The 20,633-nt window shown below is 35.9% G+C and overlaps 1 protein-coding gene across 1 annotated transcript; it reads left to right on the forward strand.

Annotated features, from left to right (window-relative positions):
• The first annotated feature begins 573 nt into the window (after positions 1–573).
• LOC100770808 (60S ribosomal protein L23a-like) lies at positions 574–19,364 on the forward strand. Its single transcript, XM_035438681.1, has 3 exons — positions 574–670; positions 2,469–2,491; positions 19,020–19,364. Exons 1-3 carry the CDS (start codon positions 574–576, stop codon positions 19,362–19,364), a joined length of 465 nt encoding a protein of 154 aa, XP_035294572.1.
• Positions 19,365–20,633: the final 1,269 nt, after the last annotated feature.

The raw sequence follows: 20,633 nt of genomic DNA on the forward strand, positions 1-20,633 counted from the left end.
AACTTGTATAGCCATTTTGGAAATCAGTATGGTGGTTTCTAAGAAAATTGGAAATCAATCTACCTCAAGACACAGTATTACCACTCTTGGGCATATAACCAAAAGAAGCACATTAACATCACAATGACATTTGCTCAACAATGTTCATAGCAGCATTTTTTGTAACACCCAGAACCTGGAAAAAACCTAGATGCCCCTCAACTAAAAGAATGGATGGAGAAAATGTTTTATATGTACCAAATGGAGCACTACTCAGTGGTTAAAAAAAAAAGAAAAAAGAAAAGAAAGAAAAAAAGTAATTTGATGAAATATCAGGCAAATGTACAGAACTATAAAAGAAACTCTCTCTCTCTCTCCCTCTCTCTCTCTCTCTCTCTCTCTCTCTCTCTCTCTCTCTCTCTTTTTTTTTTTTTTTTTTGTGTGTGTGTGTGTGTGTGTGTGTGTGTGTGTGTGTGGTGTATTATTAGAGTGGCTGGCAAGTTGTAGTCCAAGTTGTAGTCCAGCTAGTCCAAGAATGTCTGTCTACCAGCAGATAGTACAATAATTCTATAGTTGTTCAGTTCAATAGACAAGATGTCCCAGCGGTCTCCATTATATGCCAGAGCCATGAGGAAGTACACTTTAATGCCAGTGAATGAATGGACTTTCCAGCAACAGCAAGGGCAAGCAGGTAAGACATAAGCACTTCCTCTTCCATGCCCCTGTATAGGCTGCCACAAAAATATCTGGCTCATGTAAAAGGTACATCTTCCCACCTTAAAAGACCCAGAATAAAAGAGGGTCTACCAACTTCAAATGGTTTGATTAGGAAAATAATCACTCACAGGAATACCCAGCCAGTTGGGTTTTTAGTTAATTCTAAAAGTACTCACCTCACTTTGGCAAACAAGAATAGTCACTAGAGCAGATAACATTATGGTACATGAATTCATATCTCAAATTTGTGTTTATGAATGAGAAAGTTGTACTGGCCTAATGCCACATGCTTATGACTAACTTTAAAATTATCAATAGCATTTTCCATCTTTTTAATTTAAATTACAAACAAACTTGCTTCACATGTCAATCCCAGGATTCTCTCCCTCCCCTCCTCCCCCTCTCCTGAGAGCAAACCCCCCAGTCCCTCACTCTATGCCCCCTCCACACCCCAGAGAGGGTGAGGCCCACCATGGAAGATCTACAAAGTCTATCATATCATCCAGGGCAGGGCCTAGGCCCTCCCCTATGTGTTCAAGCTGAGAGAGTATCCCTCCATGTTGAATGGGCTCCCCAAGTACATTTGTTGCACCAGCAACAAATACTGATGTACTACCCAAGGCCTCATAGATTACCGAGGCCTCCTCACCAACACCCATGTTCATGGGGTCTGGATCAGTCCAATGCTGGCCTCTCAGCCATCAGTCTGGGGTACATGAGCTCCCCCTTGCTCAGGTCAGCTATTTATAAGGGTTTCACGAGCCTGGTCTTGACCCATTTGCTCATCACTCCTCCCTCCCTGCAACTGGATTCCAGGAATTCAGTTCATTGTTTAGCTGTGGGTGTCTGCCTCTGCTTCCATCAAGCCACACAATGAACGCTCTAGGATGGCATATAAGGTAGACATCAATCTCATTATTGGGGAAGGGCATTTAAGGTAGCATCTCTACTATTGCCTATATTTCCAGTTGGTGTCATCTTTGTACATCTCTGAAAATCTCACTAGTGCCAGATCTCTCCTCAAACCTATAACATCTCTTTTTATTATGGTATCTCTCATCATGATCTCCTCTATTCTTCCCCCAACTCAACCTTCCTGCTCCTTCATGTTCTCCTCTCCCCCCCATCTCCTCTGTTTCACCCAGCTCACTCTCCCTCCCCCCATGGCTTCCAAACTGCTCAAGAGATCCTGTCCCATTCCACTTCTCCGGGGTACCATGCATGTCTCTCCTAGGGTCTTGCCTGATCCCAGACTCTGTGGGAGGGAGAATGTAGGCTGGCATTCCCCTGCTCCATGTCTAAAATCCATATATGAGTCAATACATATCATGTTTGTATTTTCTGACTGGGTTACCTCACTCAGTATGGTTTCTTCTACTGCGATCCATTTGCCAGCAAATTTCAAGATTCCATTGTTTTTTCCACTGAGTAGTACTCTATTGTGTAAATGTACCATATTTTCTCTATCCAATCTTCAGTTGAGGGGCATCTAGGTTACTTCCAGATTCTGGCTATTACAAATAATGTTGCTATGAACATAGTTGAACAGATGTCCTTATTGTATGAATGTGCATCTTTTGGGTATATGCTTAAGATTGGAATTGCTGCATCTTGTGAGAGACTGCTTTTCCTGTGGAATCCCCAGAATGATTTCCAAAGTGGCTGTATAAGTTGCTAACCAGCAACAGTGGAGGAATGTTCCCCTTTCTCCACATCCTCTCCAGCATAAACTATCACTGGTATTGTTTTTTTTTATTATTATTTTATTTTAGCCATCCTGATTGGAGTAAAAAAGGTATCTCAGAGTTGTTTTGATTTGCATTTCTGATGACTAAGGATGTTAAGCACTTTCTTAAGTGTCTATTAGCCATTTTAGACTCCTCTATGTAGAATTCTCTATATAGTTCTGTACCCTGTTTTTTAATTGGATTATCTGGGGTTTTGGAGACTGGCTTCTTGATTTCATTGTAAAATTTGGAGATCATCCCTCTGACAGTTGTGGGGTTGGTGAATATCTTTTCCCATTCTGTGGGCTGCCATTTTGTTTGTTTACTGTGCCCTTTGCCTTACAAAAGCTTCTCAGGTTCAGGAGGTACCATTTATTGTCGATCTCAAGGTCTGTGATACTGGTGTTATTTTCAGGAAGTGGTCTCCTGTAGCAATTCATTCAAGGGTACTTCCCACTTTCTCTTCAAAGAGGTTAAATGTGGCTGGATTTATGTTGAGGTCTTTGATCCACTTGCACTTAAGTTTTGTGTATGATGAGAGATATCGATCTATCTATAGTCTTCTACATGCCAGCATCCAGGTATGCCAGCACCATTTGTTGAAGATGCTGTTTTTCCATTGTATAGTTTTAGATTCTTTGTCAAATATCAGGTGTTCATAGCTGTGTGGGTTAATATGACAATCTTCAATTCCATTAGTCTACCTGTGTAATTTTTTGCCAACAACAAGCTGTTTTGTTTTTGTTTTTTGTTTTTTTGTTTTTGTTTTTGTTTTGTTGTTGTTTTGTTTTTTACTATAGCTCTATAGTAGAGTTTGAAGTCAGGGATGGTGATGTCTCCAGAAGTTCCTTTAGTGTACAGTGTTGTTTTGGCTATGCTGGGTCTTTTGTTTTTCCATATAAAGTTGTAAATTGTCCTTTCAAGGTCTGTGAAGGATTGTGCTGGGATTTTGATTGTGATTGCATTGAATCTGCAGATTTCTTTTGGTAAGATAGTCATTTTTACTATGTTGATCCTACCTATCCAACGCATGGGAGATCTTTCCATTTTCTGGTATCTTCTTTAATTTCTTTTTTTAATACTCAAAGCTCTTGCCATGCATGTCTTTCACCTGTTTCGTTAGAGTTACACTGAGATAATTTATGTTGTTTATGGCTATTGTAAAGGGTGATGTTTCTCTGATTTCTTTCTCAGCTGGTGGGGGAGGTCCTTCTGTGTATATGTTTGTCTTATTGGTTGATAAATAAAGCACTGTTGGCCAATAGTGAAGCAAGTTAGACAGGACTAGGAGAGAAGGAGGATTCTGAGAAATGTAGGTATGTGAGAGGGTAAGTCCTTATAAAAATATATAGATTAGTAATTATGGGTGACAATTAATACTGACCTAGCAAAATACGAAATCCTAGTCATTGGCCAGCATCATTGTAACTAATATAAGACTCTATGTGTTATTTGGAGACCTCAAAGTGGCAGCAGAACCCAGAAAGCTGGAGGAAAGAGTTATCATTACAAATGGCACCGATGTGGTGTTATGAACTTCCACATAGAAACTTCACAAAAACATAAAAATGGATTTTAGAAACAAAAAGAATAGAGACAAGCAAAGTTTTTTTATAGCATCATTTTCTTGGATGAGCAATGTTTCCCAGGCTTTAAGAGACAGGCCACCATGACTCCTTTTAAGAGCATCTTTCTCATTTATATATCATCCAAATCTGAGGCTGTTAGCAGGCACATGAGACTCAAGTGATTATAAAAAGATATATATTTACATTAAAGAAAAAAATACATAAGTTTCAGAGATAAAATAATGAGTATCTGGGTATACTGACACATGCCTTTAATCCCAAAACTCAAGAAGCAGAGGCAGGAAGATTTCCACAGAGAAACCCTGTTTCAGAAAAAAAAATGAAGTAAAAGAAATACTATAATAAAAAGCCAAGTAAAGATGAAATACTCAGAGAGTCTATATACTATATGCTATATTGTTGCCTTTAAATAGTTTGATTGCCAATGAAAGAACTACAGCTGCTAAAAGACATTTGAATATAAGTGCTGCTAAATAAATCCAATTTATATATTTTAAAAATGCTTTGACTTCTAAATCTAAATATAAGGACAGGTTACTTCGGAAAAAGTTTTTGCTTATGTTTCCACAGAAAATGTAAAGCTATGGATTCCTTCCAGAATAATATCATTTGATGAAGCAAGACCCCCTGAAACAGTGTCCCAGGTGATACAACATCTGAAACAGTTGAGACAAAAAAGGCTTACAGACTACAAAAACAATGACACGGCCAGGTTTCTGTGTTTTATCCTGATCCCTATGGTTTGGACATTGCCCCCACAAGCAGGAAGGAGTTTGGAATGAACAATGCCCAAATTCCTAAATATTGTTTATAAATGTTTGTTTTCATTTAAATGTTGTTGGCTATAAATGATATTGATCACAGTCAATCTCTTTCTAAAGGAAAAAAGGGGAATAAGATATAGAAATGAATACATTGGTATGAATTTTCATTTAGTGATACAAATTTAAGGTTAATTTTGTCATATGTAAATAAATATCTCCTCTTGTTTGGTATTGGGTTTATACATATCTTTTAAAATATAATACATAATTAAATACAGATTATATATACTCAGGTATAATAGTCAAAACTTACAGTTAGGTTAGTTAGGTTTTCGAGATATATACAGAGATATATTTGAGATGGATAGATATTCTTCAAACCTTTCAAAGACCTACAGAATATTGAAATTTTAAATGATTTAGGCTTTTTCATAGTAGTGAGACGCAACTGTTCCTGGCACAATAATTACATCTAAGAGGAAAATGGGCATTGAAGAAACTCATTATGGAGTTTGCTTTCAACATGGCAAGATTAGCTCTTGCCAGGACTGTTTGTTGCTGTATAAACTGAACATGCAGGACCCACAGGAAAGTGACTGCTGAACTTACAAAACAAGATGGACAGCTCTGAAGGGTTTCTGCTTCATGGAAGAGTCTGCCACCCATTCTGCAGGACACAGAGGAAATTGATAGACAAACTGCCAATGCAGGCAGACAGTTTAAAATGTCCTGCTTCACTGAGAAGTCTGCCAGACACAGTGTGGCCTAGGGGCTGAAGATGAATGCTCCAACATTACAGAGGAACTTATAAAAGATAAGCTACTTTTGGTTAAAAGCTAGGGGTAGAAATATTAGAGCCTAAGTCTGGTGCATGTTTAACCTTTCTGGAAACTGCCAGTTTGCTTCCCACCATAGGGATTTTGTTAATGAGGCCAATTGTCATACAACATGAATTCTTCTATTTCATTTCATGATTTGTTTCTGTTATAAGGTATTAATATAGTATGGCTATGCATTCTTCTGAAATATATTCTTCAGTATCAGATTAATTGCATCATTTTACAAAACAAATTAAAACCTGGAAGATTCATATTGGAAAAAAAAGATAAGCTACATATAAGACTTTAGACTCACAAACATAGGACAGTTGATAGAATATTTTCTTTAAAATCTTGCTAAATGTAATGAGCTAAATATTGTAACTATAGTTCTTACTTGATAACTGGTTTATTATATATTTTACTATGTTAAAGTTAAAACCCTTCTTTTTATTTAGACAGAAAAGAGGAGATGATGGGGCAGGTCCTTCTGTGTATATGTCTGTCTTATTGGTTGATAAATAAAGCACTATTAGCCATTAGGGAAGCAGGACTAGAAGAGAATGAGGATTCTGGTAAATGTAGGAAAGGGAGAGGGTCACCATGTGATCCCAGGAAGAGAAGACGCATAAGCCCAGTGTCCACGGTAAGATTAGTCCTTATAAAAACATATAGATGAGTAGTTATGGTTGATAATACTGAGCTAGCAAATGAGAAATCCTAGTCATTAGCCAGCAGCATGTTATTTGGGGGCCCTAAAGTGGCAGCAATTGTATCCAGCACTTTGCTGAAGTTGTTTATCAGATGTAGGAGTTCCCTTGTCTAATTCTTCAAGCCACTTATGTAGACTATCATCATCACCTGCAAATAGTGAAAGTTTTACTTTTTCCTTTCTGATTTGTATCCCCTTGATCTCCTTTTGTTTTTGTATTGCTCTACCAAGAACTTCAAGTACAATATTGAAGAGATATACAGAGAGTGGACAACATTGTCTCATTCCTAATTTTAGAGGAATCACCTTGAATTTCTCTCCATTGAGTTTTCTGTTGGCTGTCATATATTTCCTTTATTATGTTTACGTATGCTCCTGTTACCACTGATCTCTCCAAGACCTTTATCATCAAGGGGTGTTGAATATTTTTCAAAGACTTTTTCAGCATCTAATGAGATGATCATGTGTTGTTTTTCTTTTCCAGATTGTTTATGTTGTGGATTACATAGATGAATTTTTATATGTTAAACCAACCCTGTATCCCTGGGATGAAGCCTACTTGATCATGATGTATAATTTTTCTGATGTGCTCTTGGATTCGATTTGCCAATATTTTATTATTTTTGCATCAATGTTCAAGAGGGATATTGGTCTGTAGTTCTCTTTCTTAGTTGTGTCTTTGTGTGGCTTGGGTATCAAGGTTATTGAAGCCTCCAAAAAGAATTTGGCAATGACCTTTCTGCTTCTAATGTGTGGAATACTTTGAGGAGAATTGGTAATAGCTGTTCCTTGAACTTCTGGTAGAATTCTGCACTGAAGCCATCTGGCCCTGGGCTTTTTCTGGTTGGAAGATTTTTGATGACTGCTTCTACTTCTTTAGGGGTGAAGGTCTATCTAAATTGTTTGTCTGTTCTTGATTTAATTTTGGAAATTGATATCTATCCAGAAAATCAATTTCCTTTATATTTCTAATTTTGTGGAGTACAGGTTTTCAAAGTATGACCTAATGATTCTCTGGATTTTCCCAGTGTCTGTTGTTATGTCCCCATTTTCAGTTCTGATTTTGTTAATTAGCATATTCTCTCTCTGCCTTTTGGTTGGGTTGGATAAAGGTTTGTCTATCTTGTTAATTTTCTCAAAGAACCTACTCTTTCTTTCATTGATTCCTTGTATCGTTTCTTTGTTGCTACTATATTGACTTCAGGTCTCAATTTGATTATTTCCTGGTGTCTACTCCTCCTGGGTGAGTTTCCTTCTTTTTGTTCTAGAACTTTCAGGTGGTCTGTTAATTCCCTAGTGTGGCTATTCTCCAGTTTCTTCATGTGATCACTTAATGCTATGAGCTTTCCTCTTAAAACTGCTTTCAGAGTGTTCCATAGGTTTGGGTATGTTGTGCCTTCATTTTCATTAAATTATATGAAGTCTTTGATTTCTTTATTTTTTCCTTTACCCAGGAATGATGCAATTGAGCATTGTTCGATTTCCATGAGTTTGCAAGGTTTCTGCAATTTGTGTTGTTGTTGGATTCTAATTTTAAGCCATGTTGGTCCAATAAGATGCAGTGGGTTATTTCAAATATTTTTTATTTGTTGAAATTTGCCCTATTGCCAAGCATGTGACCAATTTTAGAGAATGTTCCATGTGGTGCTAAGAAGAAGGTATGCTCTTTTGTGTTTGGATGGAATGTTCTATAGGTATCTGTTAAACCCAATTGGATGATAACTTCTGTTACTTCCATTGTTTCTTTGTTCCGTTTCTTTGGTTGTCCTGTCTAATGGTGAGAGTGAGGTGTTGCAGTCTCCCACTATAAATGTGTGGGGTTAAATGTGTGATATAAATTTTAGTAATGTTTCTTTTACAAATGAGGGTGTCTTTGTATTGGGGCCATAGGTGTTCAGAATTGAGACTTCATCCTGATGGATTTTTCTTGTGATGAATATAAAATGAACTTCTTCATCTCTTTTCATTAATTTTAGTTTGAAGTCTAATTTGTTAGATATTAAAATAGCTACACCTGCTTGCTCTTAGGTCCATTTGATTGGAATATCTTTTCCCAACCCTTAACTCTGAGGTACCATCTGTCTTGGAAGGTGAGGTGTGTTTCTCATACGCAGCAGAAGAATGGATTTTGTCTTCATATCCATTATTTAGCCTTAACTTGCTTGGGTTACAGTTTTCCTTCCAGAACTTTCTGTAGGGCTGGATTTATGGATATGTATTGTGTAAATCTGGTTTTGTCATAAAGTATCTTGTTTTCTCCATCTACAGTGATTGAGAGTTTGCTGAGTATAGTAGTCAGGGCTGGAATCTGTGGTCTTTCAGTGTTTGTAGAACATCTATCCAGGACCTTCTGGCTTTCAGAGATTCCATGGAAAAGTCAGGTGTAATTCTGATCAATTTGCATTTATTTGTTACTTGACCTTTTTCCTTCACTGCTCTTAATATTCTTTCTTTATTCTGTATGTTTGGTGTTTTGATTATTATTTGGTGAGGGGACAATTCTTTTTTTGGTCCAGTCTATTTGGTGTTCTGTAAACTTCTTGTACATTCATAGGCATGTCCTTCTTCAGGTTGGGAAAGTTTTCTTCTATGATTTTGTTGAATATGTTTTCTGCACCTTTGAGCTGGGCTTTTTCACTTTCTTGTATACCTATTAATCTTAGGTTTTTGTCTTTTTATGGTGTCCCATATTTCCTGGATATTTTGTGTTAAGGGTATGTTGGATTTAAGATTTTCTTTGATCTATTAATCTATTTCCTCTAGGTTATCTTCAGCACCTGAGATTCTGTATTCCATCTCTTGCATTCTGTTGGCTATGCTTGCATCTGTAGTTCCTGGTCATTACTCAACTTTTGTATTTCCAGCAGACCCTCAGTTTGTGTTTTCTTTATTGTCTCTATCTCAGTTTTCAGGTCTTGAACTATTTGAATTGTTTCCTTGTCTGTTTGATTGTTTTTTCTTGGCTCTCTTTGCTTTCTTCAAGAGATTGGCTGCTTTTTTGGCATTTTTTGGCTTGTTTTTTCTTCCATTTCTTTAAGGGATTTTCTCATGTCCTCTTTGAGGGTCTCTATCATTTTCGTGTGGTTGTTTTTAAGGTCAGTTTCATCTGTATTGGAATGTACTGGTCTTGATAGTATAGAGTGCCTAGAATCTGGTATTGTCATATAAGTCTTTCTGTTGTTGGATGTGTTCTTATACTGTTGTCTTCCCAACTCTTCTGCAAGTGGGTGTAGGTGGGGTCTGTCCCTCCTCTGGTGGGTATGGGTTCAATTCTCTCTCTCTCTCTCTCTCTCTCTCTCTCTCTCTCTCTCTCTCTCCCCCAGAAAGTGGAGGGGTACAAAACAGTAGCATTTTCTTATAACTTACTTTCTGACCTAGACATAGAATATATATATACATATATATATATATATATATATATATATATATATATATGTCACCTTATGATTTTTTAAAGGATAGAGTCAAGAGAAAAAATGTGGATAGGGGAGTATGAAAGAGAGGCAAGGCAGACTAGAATTTTCTTTCTAATAAATGCATGTGCCATTCCACCACCTTTCATACCACTCTTGGCTGCTCACTCTTTAGTAGGCAATAAGTCACTTTTGACATTAAATATTAAAAATTAAAATGCGAAAGCATGTGGTGGATGAATGTCTAGTGTATGCCTATGTATATATGCAATTGTCTTTATGTTTCACACACAATTATTACAACATCAAGAGGTCTATTACTATCCTTAAATGGATATATTATTTTTATCTGAGAACTGGATATGGCTTCATTATACTCACTACAGCCTATAAATATAAAGGCATTCAAAATAAACAATAAAAATAAAATAAATAAAATAAATAAAATAAATAATAAAAATAAAAAAATAAAATAAATATAAATATAATAAAATAAATATAAAATAAAATTATAAATATAAATAAAATAAATATAAATAAAATATAATTATAATTATAATTGTAAATTATAATTATAATATAAATAAAATTATAAAAATAAATAAATATAAATATAAATAAAATATAAAATAAATATAAAATTAAAATAAATATAAAGGCAAACAAAATAAACAATTATTAATTAATAAAATTAATTAATATCGAAAGTTACGGGATAGGCAAATTGCAGGAGGGGTGGAGGCAATGAAAGGATATCTTGATGGAGGGAGCTCTTATAGGTTTATGGAGAAAACTGATGTTAGAGAAACCCCAAGGAACCCAAAAGAATGACTCCAGATAAGACTCCAATCAATATTGGAGATGGTGGCTGAACTGGCCTTCTCCTGCAATCAGATTGTTGACTACCCAAATTGTCATCATAGAACCTTCATTCAGTAACTGCTGGAAGCAGATGCAGAGATCCACAGGCAAACACTGGGTTAAGCTCCAGGATTCCAGTAAAAAACAGGGAGGTGGATTCATATGAGCAAGAGGAGCCAAGATCATGATGGGGAACCCACAGAGACAGCTGATAGGATCTCATGGACTCTGGACCTACAGCTGGGGAGCCTGCATGGGACTGAACCCTTTGCATATGGGTGACAGCACTGTTACTTGGTCTGTATGTGGTGCCCCTGGCAGTGATCTAATCTTTGTATATAAGCTAGCTTGTGGGAGGCCATTCTCTATAGTAGGTTGCCTTACTCAGTCTTGGTGCAGGGGGAAGCAGCTTGGTCCTACCTCAACTTGAGGTGCCAAGTTTTGTTGACTCCCCATGGGAGGCCTTATGCTTGCTGAACAGTGGATGGGAGTAGGGTGGTGGGTGTGAAGAGAGCAGCAGGAGGATGTGAGAGAGATAGAACTGTGGTTGTTATATAAACTAATTAATATTTTTTAAAAAATAATTACATGAAATTTTATAGATTCCATGTTTTATATTAAATATGTATTTTTAAATTTAACATTACATACACGTACTATTGTATTTGCTTTGTTTCTAGAGAGGGACATACTTATTCTTTCAGGATCTGTGCCTGTCATATGTTGCTCTCATAAAAATTTTAACTGTATTAAATTAAATAGTTAAATTGAAAAACAGTGTTCTTTAAATTGAAAATAGTTTAAAAATAGAATATTGCAAAAATTTACGATCAGTTCAATTCTGATAACATGATATGTATTTCACTGGGAAGTTTTTTCAAGTGTACCTATCAATGAGATAGTTAAATATTCCTGTTTTATATTAAACACAATATTTCCTGAGTCTATTTATTTCCTTAATAATTTGAAATTTTATGATCTAATATACAGCTTCCTTAGAGCACTCTGCCAATAAATTTGGTATTTAAACACTTGGATTAGCTTTACAAACAAGAAGCTATGTTTTATCATGGACAGTCTCTAAAATCTAGGAACACAGGTTTTAGTTTCCTATATCAACTTCACTTGTTGAATCATTTTCAGACCTTGTTAAATTTTTTCATTCTTCCTACTCATTTTTACATTTGGTAATAAATTATATACTTATGTTTGAAGAGACAGTAGAAAGCTTGAAAACAACCTTAAATAAGATCTTTTAAAGAAGGTATATCAAAGTGAGGCAGGTACCTGCAATCCTGTCTAGACCTAGTCAGCTTTCCTTGACCTAGTTAAATGAAAGAACTCTGAGAAATTAAAGGTAAAGAAATGAGCCAAAGTTTTTCTGGAGGTGGCTTTGATGGCTTAAGAAAAATCACATCTGATCTTCCCAAGGAAACACATTCCTCAGACTGTCAGCATAAGCCAAGAAAGAAAGAAGAGACTAAAACATCCACAGCAACATTGAAGTTAGGAATGAAACAGACATAACCACTATCCCTTCAATACTGGACTTGAAGCATTACCCAGATCAATATGGTAACAGAAGGAAATTAAAAGAATTCAAATAGAAAAAAATTAAAGATACATTTATTTACAAATGAGAGGATAACATAATGTTAGAGATCACAAAAATACTAACAGAAAATATCAAGAAATGGTAAATCCAGCAATGTGGCAGGATATAGAATCAAGTGTCACAAATAAATAGATTTTCTCTACACCAATAAGAAACATACAGAGAAAGAAGTCAAGGACTTACCCCCATTCATAATGGCAGAAAAGAAAATATATCTAAAATAAACCTAACCAAGGAAGTGAAATATTTTTATAATAAAAATAACATACCTATAAAGAAAGAGAGAAAGACTTAGATAATGGGAAGACATTACATGATCATGGATTGGCAGAATTAACATTGTGGAATGATCATTTACCATTAGCTATTTACAAATTCAATGTAATAAAAGAAACACACTTTAACATCAAGGATAGACATTACCTTGGGGTAAAGGTTGGTAAAAGTTATTCCAAGCAAATAGAACTAAGAAGCAAGCTGGTTTAGCCATTTTAATATCTAGCAAAATAGACTTCAAACCAAAACTAATCAGAAAAGATAGGGAAGGACACAATATATTTATTCATCAAAAGAAAAAACCCATCAAGATGATATTTCAATTCTTAACATTTGTTAACCAAGGGTACCAACCTTTGTTAAAGAAATACTACTATAGTTTAAATCACACATTGACCCTCACAGTCTTATGGAGGGAGATTTCAGTACCCCTCTCACCAAGAGAGAGTTCATGCAGACAAAAACTTAACAGATTAATTGGGGGGGTGGTAGGGGAGGACGGGTGGGAGAAGAGAACTGGGATTGTCATGTAAAACAATGTTGTTTCTAATTCAAATAAAAAAAGTTGGGAAAAAACTTAACAGAAATATGTTGGAGCTAAATGATGTTATAAACCAAATAAACTTAACAGATATTTATAGAACATTCAACCCAAACACAAAGGAATATATCTTCTCAGCACCTCACAGAACTTTGTCCCAAATTCATCATATACTCAGACACAAATCAAGTCTCATTAGGTACAACAAGTTGAAATAAATTCCTGCATCCTACCAGACCACTATGAGCTAAAGTTTGAGAGCAAAAACAACAGAAGCAACATAAAGCTTACAAACTCATAGAAACCTAACAACTCTCTACTTGGTGAAAAATGAGTCAATGCAGAAATAAAAACAGAGAAACAGCTGACCTGAACAAGGGGAGCTTATGGACCCCAGACTGATAGCTGGGAAACCAGCAAAGGACTGATCCAGACCCCCTGAACATGGGTGTCAGTGAGGAGGCCTCTGCAATATGGGGCCTCTGGCAGTAGATCGGTATTTATCCCTAGCAAAAGAATGGACTGTGGCTTCGTGTTGGTGGTGCACGCCTTTAATCCCAGCACTTGGAAGGCAGAGGCAGGCAGATCTCTGTGAGTTTGAGGCCAGCCTGGTCTACAGAGCAACTACCAGGATGGGCTCCAAAGAGACATGGAGAAACCTTATCTCAGAAAAGAAAAGAATGTACTTTGGGATCACATTCCACATAGAAAGATATTCTCTCAGCCTAGACATGCTGGGGAGGGCCTAGGCCCTGCTCCAAATGATATGACAGACTTTGAAGATTCCCCCATGAAAGGCATCACCCTCCCTTGGGAGAAGTAAGGGGGGGCAGAGGTGGAGGGTAGAGAGAGGGGGGAACTGGGATTGGCATTTAAAACCAGCTTGTTTATAATTTAAATTAAAATAGAAAAAAATGACTTTCAAGAATTCAATGAAAATTAATACACATATACCCAAATTTATAGGAAACAATGAAAGCAGTTCTAAGCGGAAAGTTCATAAAAAATGGATATTTCTCATATTAGAAATCTAACTGCACACCTAAAAGTCTAGAACAAAAGAAGCAAAGATTGAAGGAAATAATCAAACACATGGCTGAAATCAATAAAATTGAAACAAAGAGAATAAGACAAAGAATCAGTAAAATAAAGAGTTGTTCTTGAACTTGCTCTATAGACCAGGCTGGCCTCAGACTCACAGACATCCACCTGCCTCTTGCACCCAAGTGCTGGGATTAAAGACATGGGCCACCAATGCCCAGCGGTAGTCAAACTCTTATTTAAACTAATCGAAGGACAGGTGGTTTCCTTTGCTGGTTTCCCAGCTATCAGTCTGGGATCCATAAGCTCCCCTTGTTCAGGTCAGTTGTTTTTCTGTGAAAATACATAAGCTAATAAAATCAGAAAAAAATGGACGTGACGACATACCTTTAATCTCAGCACTGGGGAGCAGAGGCAGCAAGATCTCTGACTTTGAGGTCAGCCTGGCCTACAAAGTGAGTTCAAGGATAATCAGGTTACACAAAGAAACTGTGTCTTAAAAAAATCAAAAAAGAAACATAAAGGGGGGCATAACAATCAACCCCAAGGACATCCAGGGAATCATAAGGACATACTTTAAAAACCTGTAAGAGTCGGGTGTTGGTGGCACACACCTTTAATCCCAGCACTCAGGAGAAAGAAGCAGGTGGATCTCCGTGAGTTCAAGGCCAGCCTGGTCTTCAGAGTGAGTGCCAGGTTAGGCTCCAAAGCTACACAGAGAAACCCTGTCTCAGGAAAAAAAAAAAAAAACTGTAATATACCAGATAGGAAAATCAATGGACAATTTTCTCAATAGATAGCACTAACCAAAGTTAAATCAGGCTCATATAACAAATTGAAATGGACCTATAGCCCCAAGGAAATAGACACAGTCATTTAAAACCTTCCCCACTCCAAAAAAAATCCCAGAGCCAGATGGTTTTAGTTCAGAATTTTACCAGATTTTAAAGAACAGTTATTGATGATATTCCTTACATTTTCTACAACATACAAACAAAAGGATCGTTGCCCAGTTTATTTTGATGACACAATTACCATGATACCTAAACCACACAAAGATTCGATAGAGAAAGAGAATTACAAAACTATTTCCCTTATGAACATAGATATAAAAATACTCAATAAAAAACTTTGAAACCAAATCCACAAACAAATCAAAAATAATAATTCACCATGGACAAGTAGGCTTCATCCCAGAGATACAGAATTATTCAGTATAGGAAAATCAATAATGTAATCTACTATATAAATAAATTGAAAGAAAAAACACAATAATTACATTAGATACCAACAAAGTCTTTGACAACATCCAACACCCCTGCATGATAAAAGTCCTGGAGATATTAGTGTTCCAAAGAACATGCCTAAAAGTAATAAAAAATTTGCAATAAACTTATGGTCAACTTCAAATTAAATGGAAAGACACTCAAAATGTAAACAGTTGACTAAGGAATTCCTACAGTTGAAAAACACTTTCAGCAATGTGGCTGTATATATAAGATTAACTCAAAAGAATCAATGTCATTTCTATACACAAATGACAGACTGAGGAAGAAATCAAGGAAACATTACCTTTCACAACAGACACAAACAATGTAAAACAACTTGAGGTAATGTTAACCACACAAGTGAAGGATTTGTATGATTAAACACCTGAGGCATTTGAAAAAAAAATAAGATATTAGAAGATCAAAACATTTCCCATTCTCATGAATCAGTAAGATTAACACAGTAAAAATGACCATCCTACTAAAAGCAATCAATAGATTCAGTGCAATAGAGTCAAAACTCCAAGACAACTCTTTCCAGACTATAAAAAGTTAGAATTGCATATGAATTCTCAACTTCATATGGGAAAACAAAAATCTAGTGTTGCTAAAACAAACCTTAAAAATAAAAGTACTGCTGAAAAAAATCATCCTTCCTAATTTCTAGTTGTGCTATACTATAGTAAGGAAAACTTCGTTGCATTAGCATAAAAACAGTTATGTTGATCAATGGAATTAAGGTGAACACCCGGATATAAATGTACACACATATGGACACATTATTTTAGATAAAGAAACCAGAAATACAATCTGTATAAAGAAAGCATCTTCAGCACATGATACTTGTCAAATCAGACATCTGCAGGTAGAGGACAAATAGATTCATACTTATCACACTGTACAAAACTCAAATCCAAATGCATTAAAGACCTCAACATAAAACCACACATACTGATACTGATAGAACAGAAAGCAGGGAAGAACCTTGAATGCTTTGGCACAGGAGACAGCTTTCCAAACAGAGGCAGACACTAAGATCAAAAATTAATAAAAGGGACCTCATGAAACTAAAAAGTTTGTATAAGGCAAAAGACACTGTAAATCAGAAAAAGAGGCAGCTTATGGAATGGTAAAATATTTTTACCAACCCCACATCCAATAGAGGTCTAATATCCTAAATATATAAAGAACTGAATAAACTAGATACTAAAAAATGAAATAATCCAATTAAAATGAGTTATAGAAATAAACAGAATTCTCAACAGAGGAATCTTCAATGGCTGAAAAACACTTAAAGTAATATTGCACATCAGGGAAATGCAAATCCAAACAACTTTGAGAATCCATCATGTACATGTCATAATGCCTAAGATCAATAACATAAGTGACAGTTCATGCTAGAGAGGATCTGGATCAAGGGGAACACTCTTCCATTGTAGTGGGAGTGCAAAATTGTACAGCCACTATGGAAATCAAAATGGCCGTACAGTCGAACTGCCTTGGGGATGCCAGCTGTCAAATAATGAAACATAGACATTTTATTAATTATGAAAGCTTGGTGTTAGGTAAGACTTGTCTCCAACTATTTCTTATAACTTTAATTAATTTTAAACTATATTCTGCTTTATGGCTCATTACCTCTTTTCCATATTGGATGTCTCACTTCCTCTGTGACTTGCTAGTGAATCTCCCTTTTCCTTTCCATGAGGTCCTCTCTCTCCCTGTAAGTTCCACATACTCTCCCCTGCTTAGCCATTGGCAAGTTAGCTCTTTACTAAATCAATCAGAAGGGGCCTTAGGCAGGTGAGGTAAAAAATAAATACCTCTTCACACCATGTACAAATATCCCACAACATTTCCCTCTTGTTAGTCTCAATACATGGGGAAGGTTTTTAACTCTCACACAGTAAAACTATATACAATATGAACAATTATCAGGTAGGAACTACATTGACAATGTCTGTTTGACAACTTTCAGAGGAAGTACTCTACTATCTATTCTATCTTGGTGAGTCCATAATCTTGTACCTCAATTACTTGTGCCTAATTACCGAAAATACCTTTTTAGACCTTAAAACATTTTCTTAGATGGAGAACTTAAGCATTTATATATCTCAATCTTTAAAAATTAATATCAGTTTTGCAAGTTTCTTTTCTAAATTTGGTAAAAAAAGAAAAGAGTAAAACCATAACTATCTAGATTTCAAGCCCATCATAAACCTGAGAATAAAATATTTCTTGAGTAATAGGAAGTACAGAGCAAGAAACTTCCACAACTAAAAAATGATACATACAGCTGGCTTCCTGATAGTCACCCAAGGTTTCTCTGTAACATTGGGACATCCATTTTCTGCCTAAAGCCTAAAATATCTGACAGACTTTTCTGTGAAGCAGGGATTTTGAAGGCCTGGCTTACCTTGTCTTGACAAAGTTCAGTAGTTGATCTCCTTTGTCTCTTGCTTGTGCATTGGGACAACATATTATCAGCAGTCCAAACAAGGCAAATTGTTTTGCCCAGGGGCTAGCTTTGCCACATTTAAAGCAAACTTCATATGAAGGTTTTTTGATGCCAATCATTTTCTCTGAAGTAGATAGGTGCTGACAGGAATAGACATATTTTGATGTCAAGAATAGCCTTAAATCACTAAAGCATCTTAAATGCCATATCTGTAGAACTCTGAAGTGTTTGAAGATCACCAATCTATTACAAATACATAAAGCTAACTAAAGCTTATTTTAGTCTACATCTAAAACATTACTACAAGTTTGCTTGTTATCTTAATTATTCTAAAAAGTTTGTAATATTTCCTTCCAAGGAATAGAAGTTTATATTACAATTTTAAATGAGTTGTATAGGTGTAGTACCTTACAGCATGTTTTAACAAAAATAAAGTTAAATTTGTATCAATATACAAAAATCCATATTTGCGTAAAATATTTGAGACTAGCTGCTGCTTTTTAGATTAAAATAGATTTAGTAATTACCATTTAATACTATCATTCCCATCCTTTTATTCAGAAATAGATTCCTGAATCTCACCTCCTTTGCTTTGTTTTCTCCCTGACCAGGTCCAATAACAACTTGCAGTCAAACTCCCTAAATTATAATAAACATTCATATCCCACCACCCACTCAAACTCTTGAAAATGTGGGCACCATTTTCTTAAAATTACTTCCTTTTTCTGGGGGTAAGGGAGCCTGAGAAATTTGGGATGATGGCAAAGTCTTAGGAGAGCTAACTATAAATTTTATTGTACAATCTCTGTAAGACATGAAACTATAATACATAACTGAAGTCCAGCCTATAGTAGTCTATGAGGCTGAACCTCAAAGGTCACATCCAGGAATGGTTACAGTTCATTGCAGAAAACTTAAACACTTTAAATGTCATGTGCAGCAGATCTCAGAGTGATTAGAGGACCACAATCTATTAAGTACATCTGGAGTACACAAACTTAGTTCCTAGTTAACTGCTTCAGACTCAAACATGAAAACATGTACAGGAAATTAGATGAGGCTTTTATCTACAATTAGTACTCTACATGGCTACTAATATCATGACAGAAATTTATATATACATAATAATCTTGTAGATTTTGAGATAATATTTATACCTTAATAAAAGTTTTAAAGAAATGGATGCACACCAAAGGATGGTGATTTTAAGTGGCAATAGAATATCCCATTAATTTTGAAGAAGATCCACACGTCACTCACCTTCCGGCGGCCCAGGACCCTTCAGCTCCAGAGGCAGCCCAAATACTCACAAAAGAGGGCACCCAGGAGAAACAAGCTTGACCACTATGCCATTATTAAATTCTGCCTGACCACTGAGTCAGCCATGAAGAAGACAGAAGACAACACACTTGAGTTCATTGTGGATGTCAAGGCCAACAAACACCAGATCAAACAGGCTGTGAAGAAGCTCTGTGACATTGATGTGGACAAAGTCATAAGGCCTGACAGAGAAAAGAAGGCATATGTTCGGTTGGCTCCTGTTTATGATGCTCTAGATGTTGCCAGCAAAATTGGGATCATCTAAACTGAGTCCAGCTGGCTAATTCCAAACATACACTTTTTCACCATAAATTAAAAAAAAAACCTGAAGATGAGAACATGCATACACATAACTGTGATTGTGGATGGGAGTTTTTTGTCCTGCACAGTACTGCAGTTATTTAGTGCCAAATAAACACACAAAGGCTTATATTAATTATAAACTGTTTGGCCAATGGCTCAGGATTCTTATTGTCTAGGTCTCTCTTAATTATTAAACTATTACTATTAATCTATGTATATCCATGTGATCTTGGCTTGCCAGAGAATGCTCAGTAACTACATGGTATCTCTCTCACAACTCTGCCTACTACTTCTCTCTCTCTCTCTCTCTCTCTCTCTCTCTCTCTCTCTCTCTCTCTCTCTCTCTTGGATTTCCCACCTGTCTCAATCCTTCCTGCCCATTGGCTGAAACAGCTTTATTCATCAACCAAAAGAAAAACAGATATTCAGAGCAAACAGAAAGACATTCACCATCACTGTGCCATTAAATATTTGATGAAGATTCTAAAAAACATGTAATGGAAAAAAGAAAACATGTTCAACAAATGGTGCTGGGAAAATGGGTATCCACATGCAGAGGAAAGAAATTAGATCCATATCTGCCACGTTGCACACACACAAAAAAAAAAATCAGACACAGCAAAGGCCTAAATGTAAAACCTGAAACACTGGAAATACTAGAAGAAATTACAAGCAGTACCATACATGAAACAGATGTAGGAAAGGACTTTCTGAATAGGAATTATTTTGCCCAAGAATTAACATCAACAATTGAAAATTTCGCTTAAGAAAAATAAAAACCTTCTGCACAGGTGAAAAATAAAAAACAAAAATTCAAAAATCAATCAACGAGGTGAAAATGAAACCCACAGAATAGAAGGCAATCTTTTCCTGCTATCCATCTGACAGAGGATTAATAAACAAAATATATAAAAGACTAAAAAAGAAAACTAAAACAAGAAAAAAATTGCCAATTTGTTAATTAGGTCTGGGGCTTGAACATAGAGTTCTCTAAAGAAGAAGAAGAAAAGACTAAGAATTATGTTAAAAATATGTCATTGTCCCTAGCAATTAGGGTAACACAAATCAAAACAACACTGAAATTTCATTTTACCACAATCAGAAAGGCAAAGATCTACAATACAACTGACAACAAATCCTGGAGAAGGAGTAAGGAAAATGCATCCCTCAGTCACCGTTAGTGAGATTGCAAAGTAGTCCACCACACTAGAAATTAGTGTGTAGAATCTCA

This window comes from Cricetulus griseus, chromosome 2 (genome assembly GCF_003668045.3).
Source record: "Cricetulus griseus strain 17A/GY chromosome 2, alternate assembly CriGri-PICRH-1.0, whole genome shotgun sequence".
Classification (NCBI taxonomy): domain Eukaryota; kingdom Metazoa; phylum Chordata; class Mammalia; order Rodentia; family Cricetidae; genus Cricetulus; species Cricetulus griseus.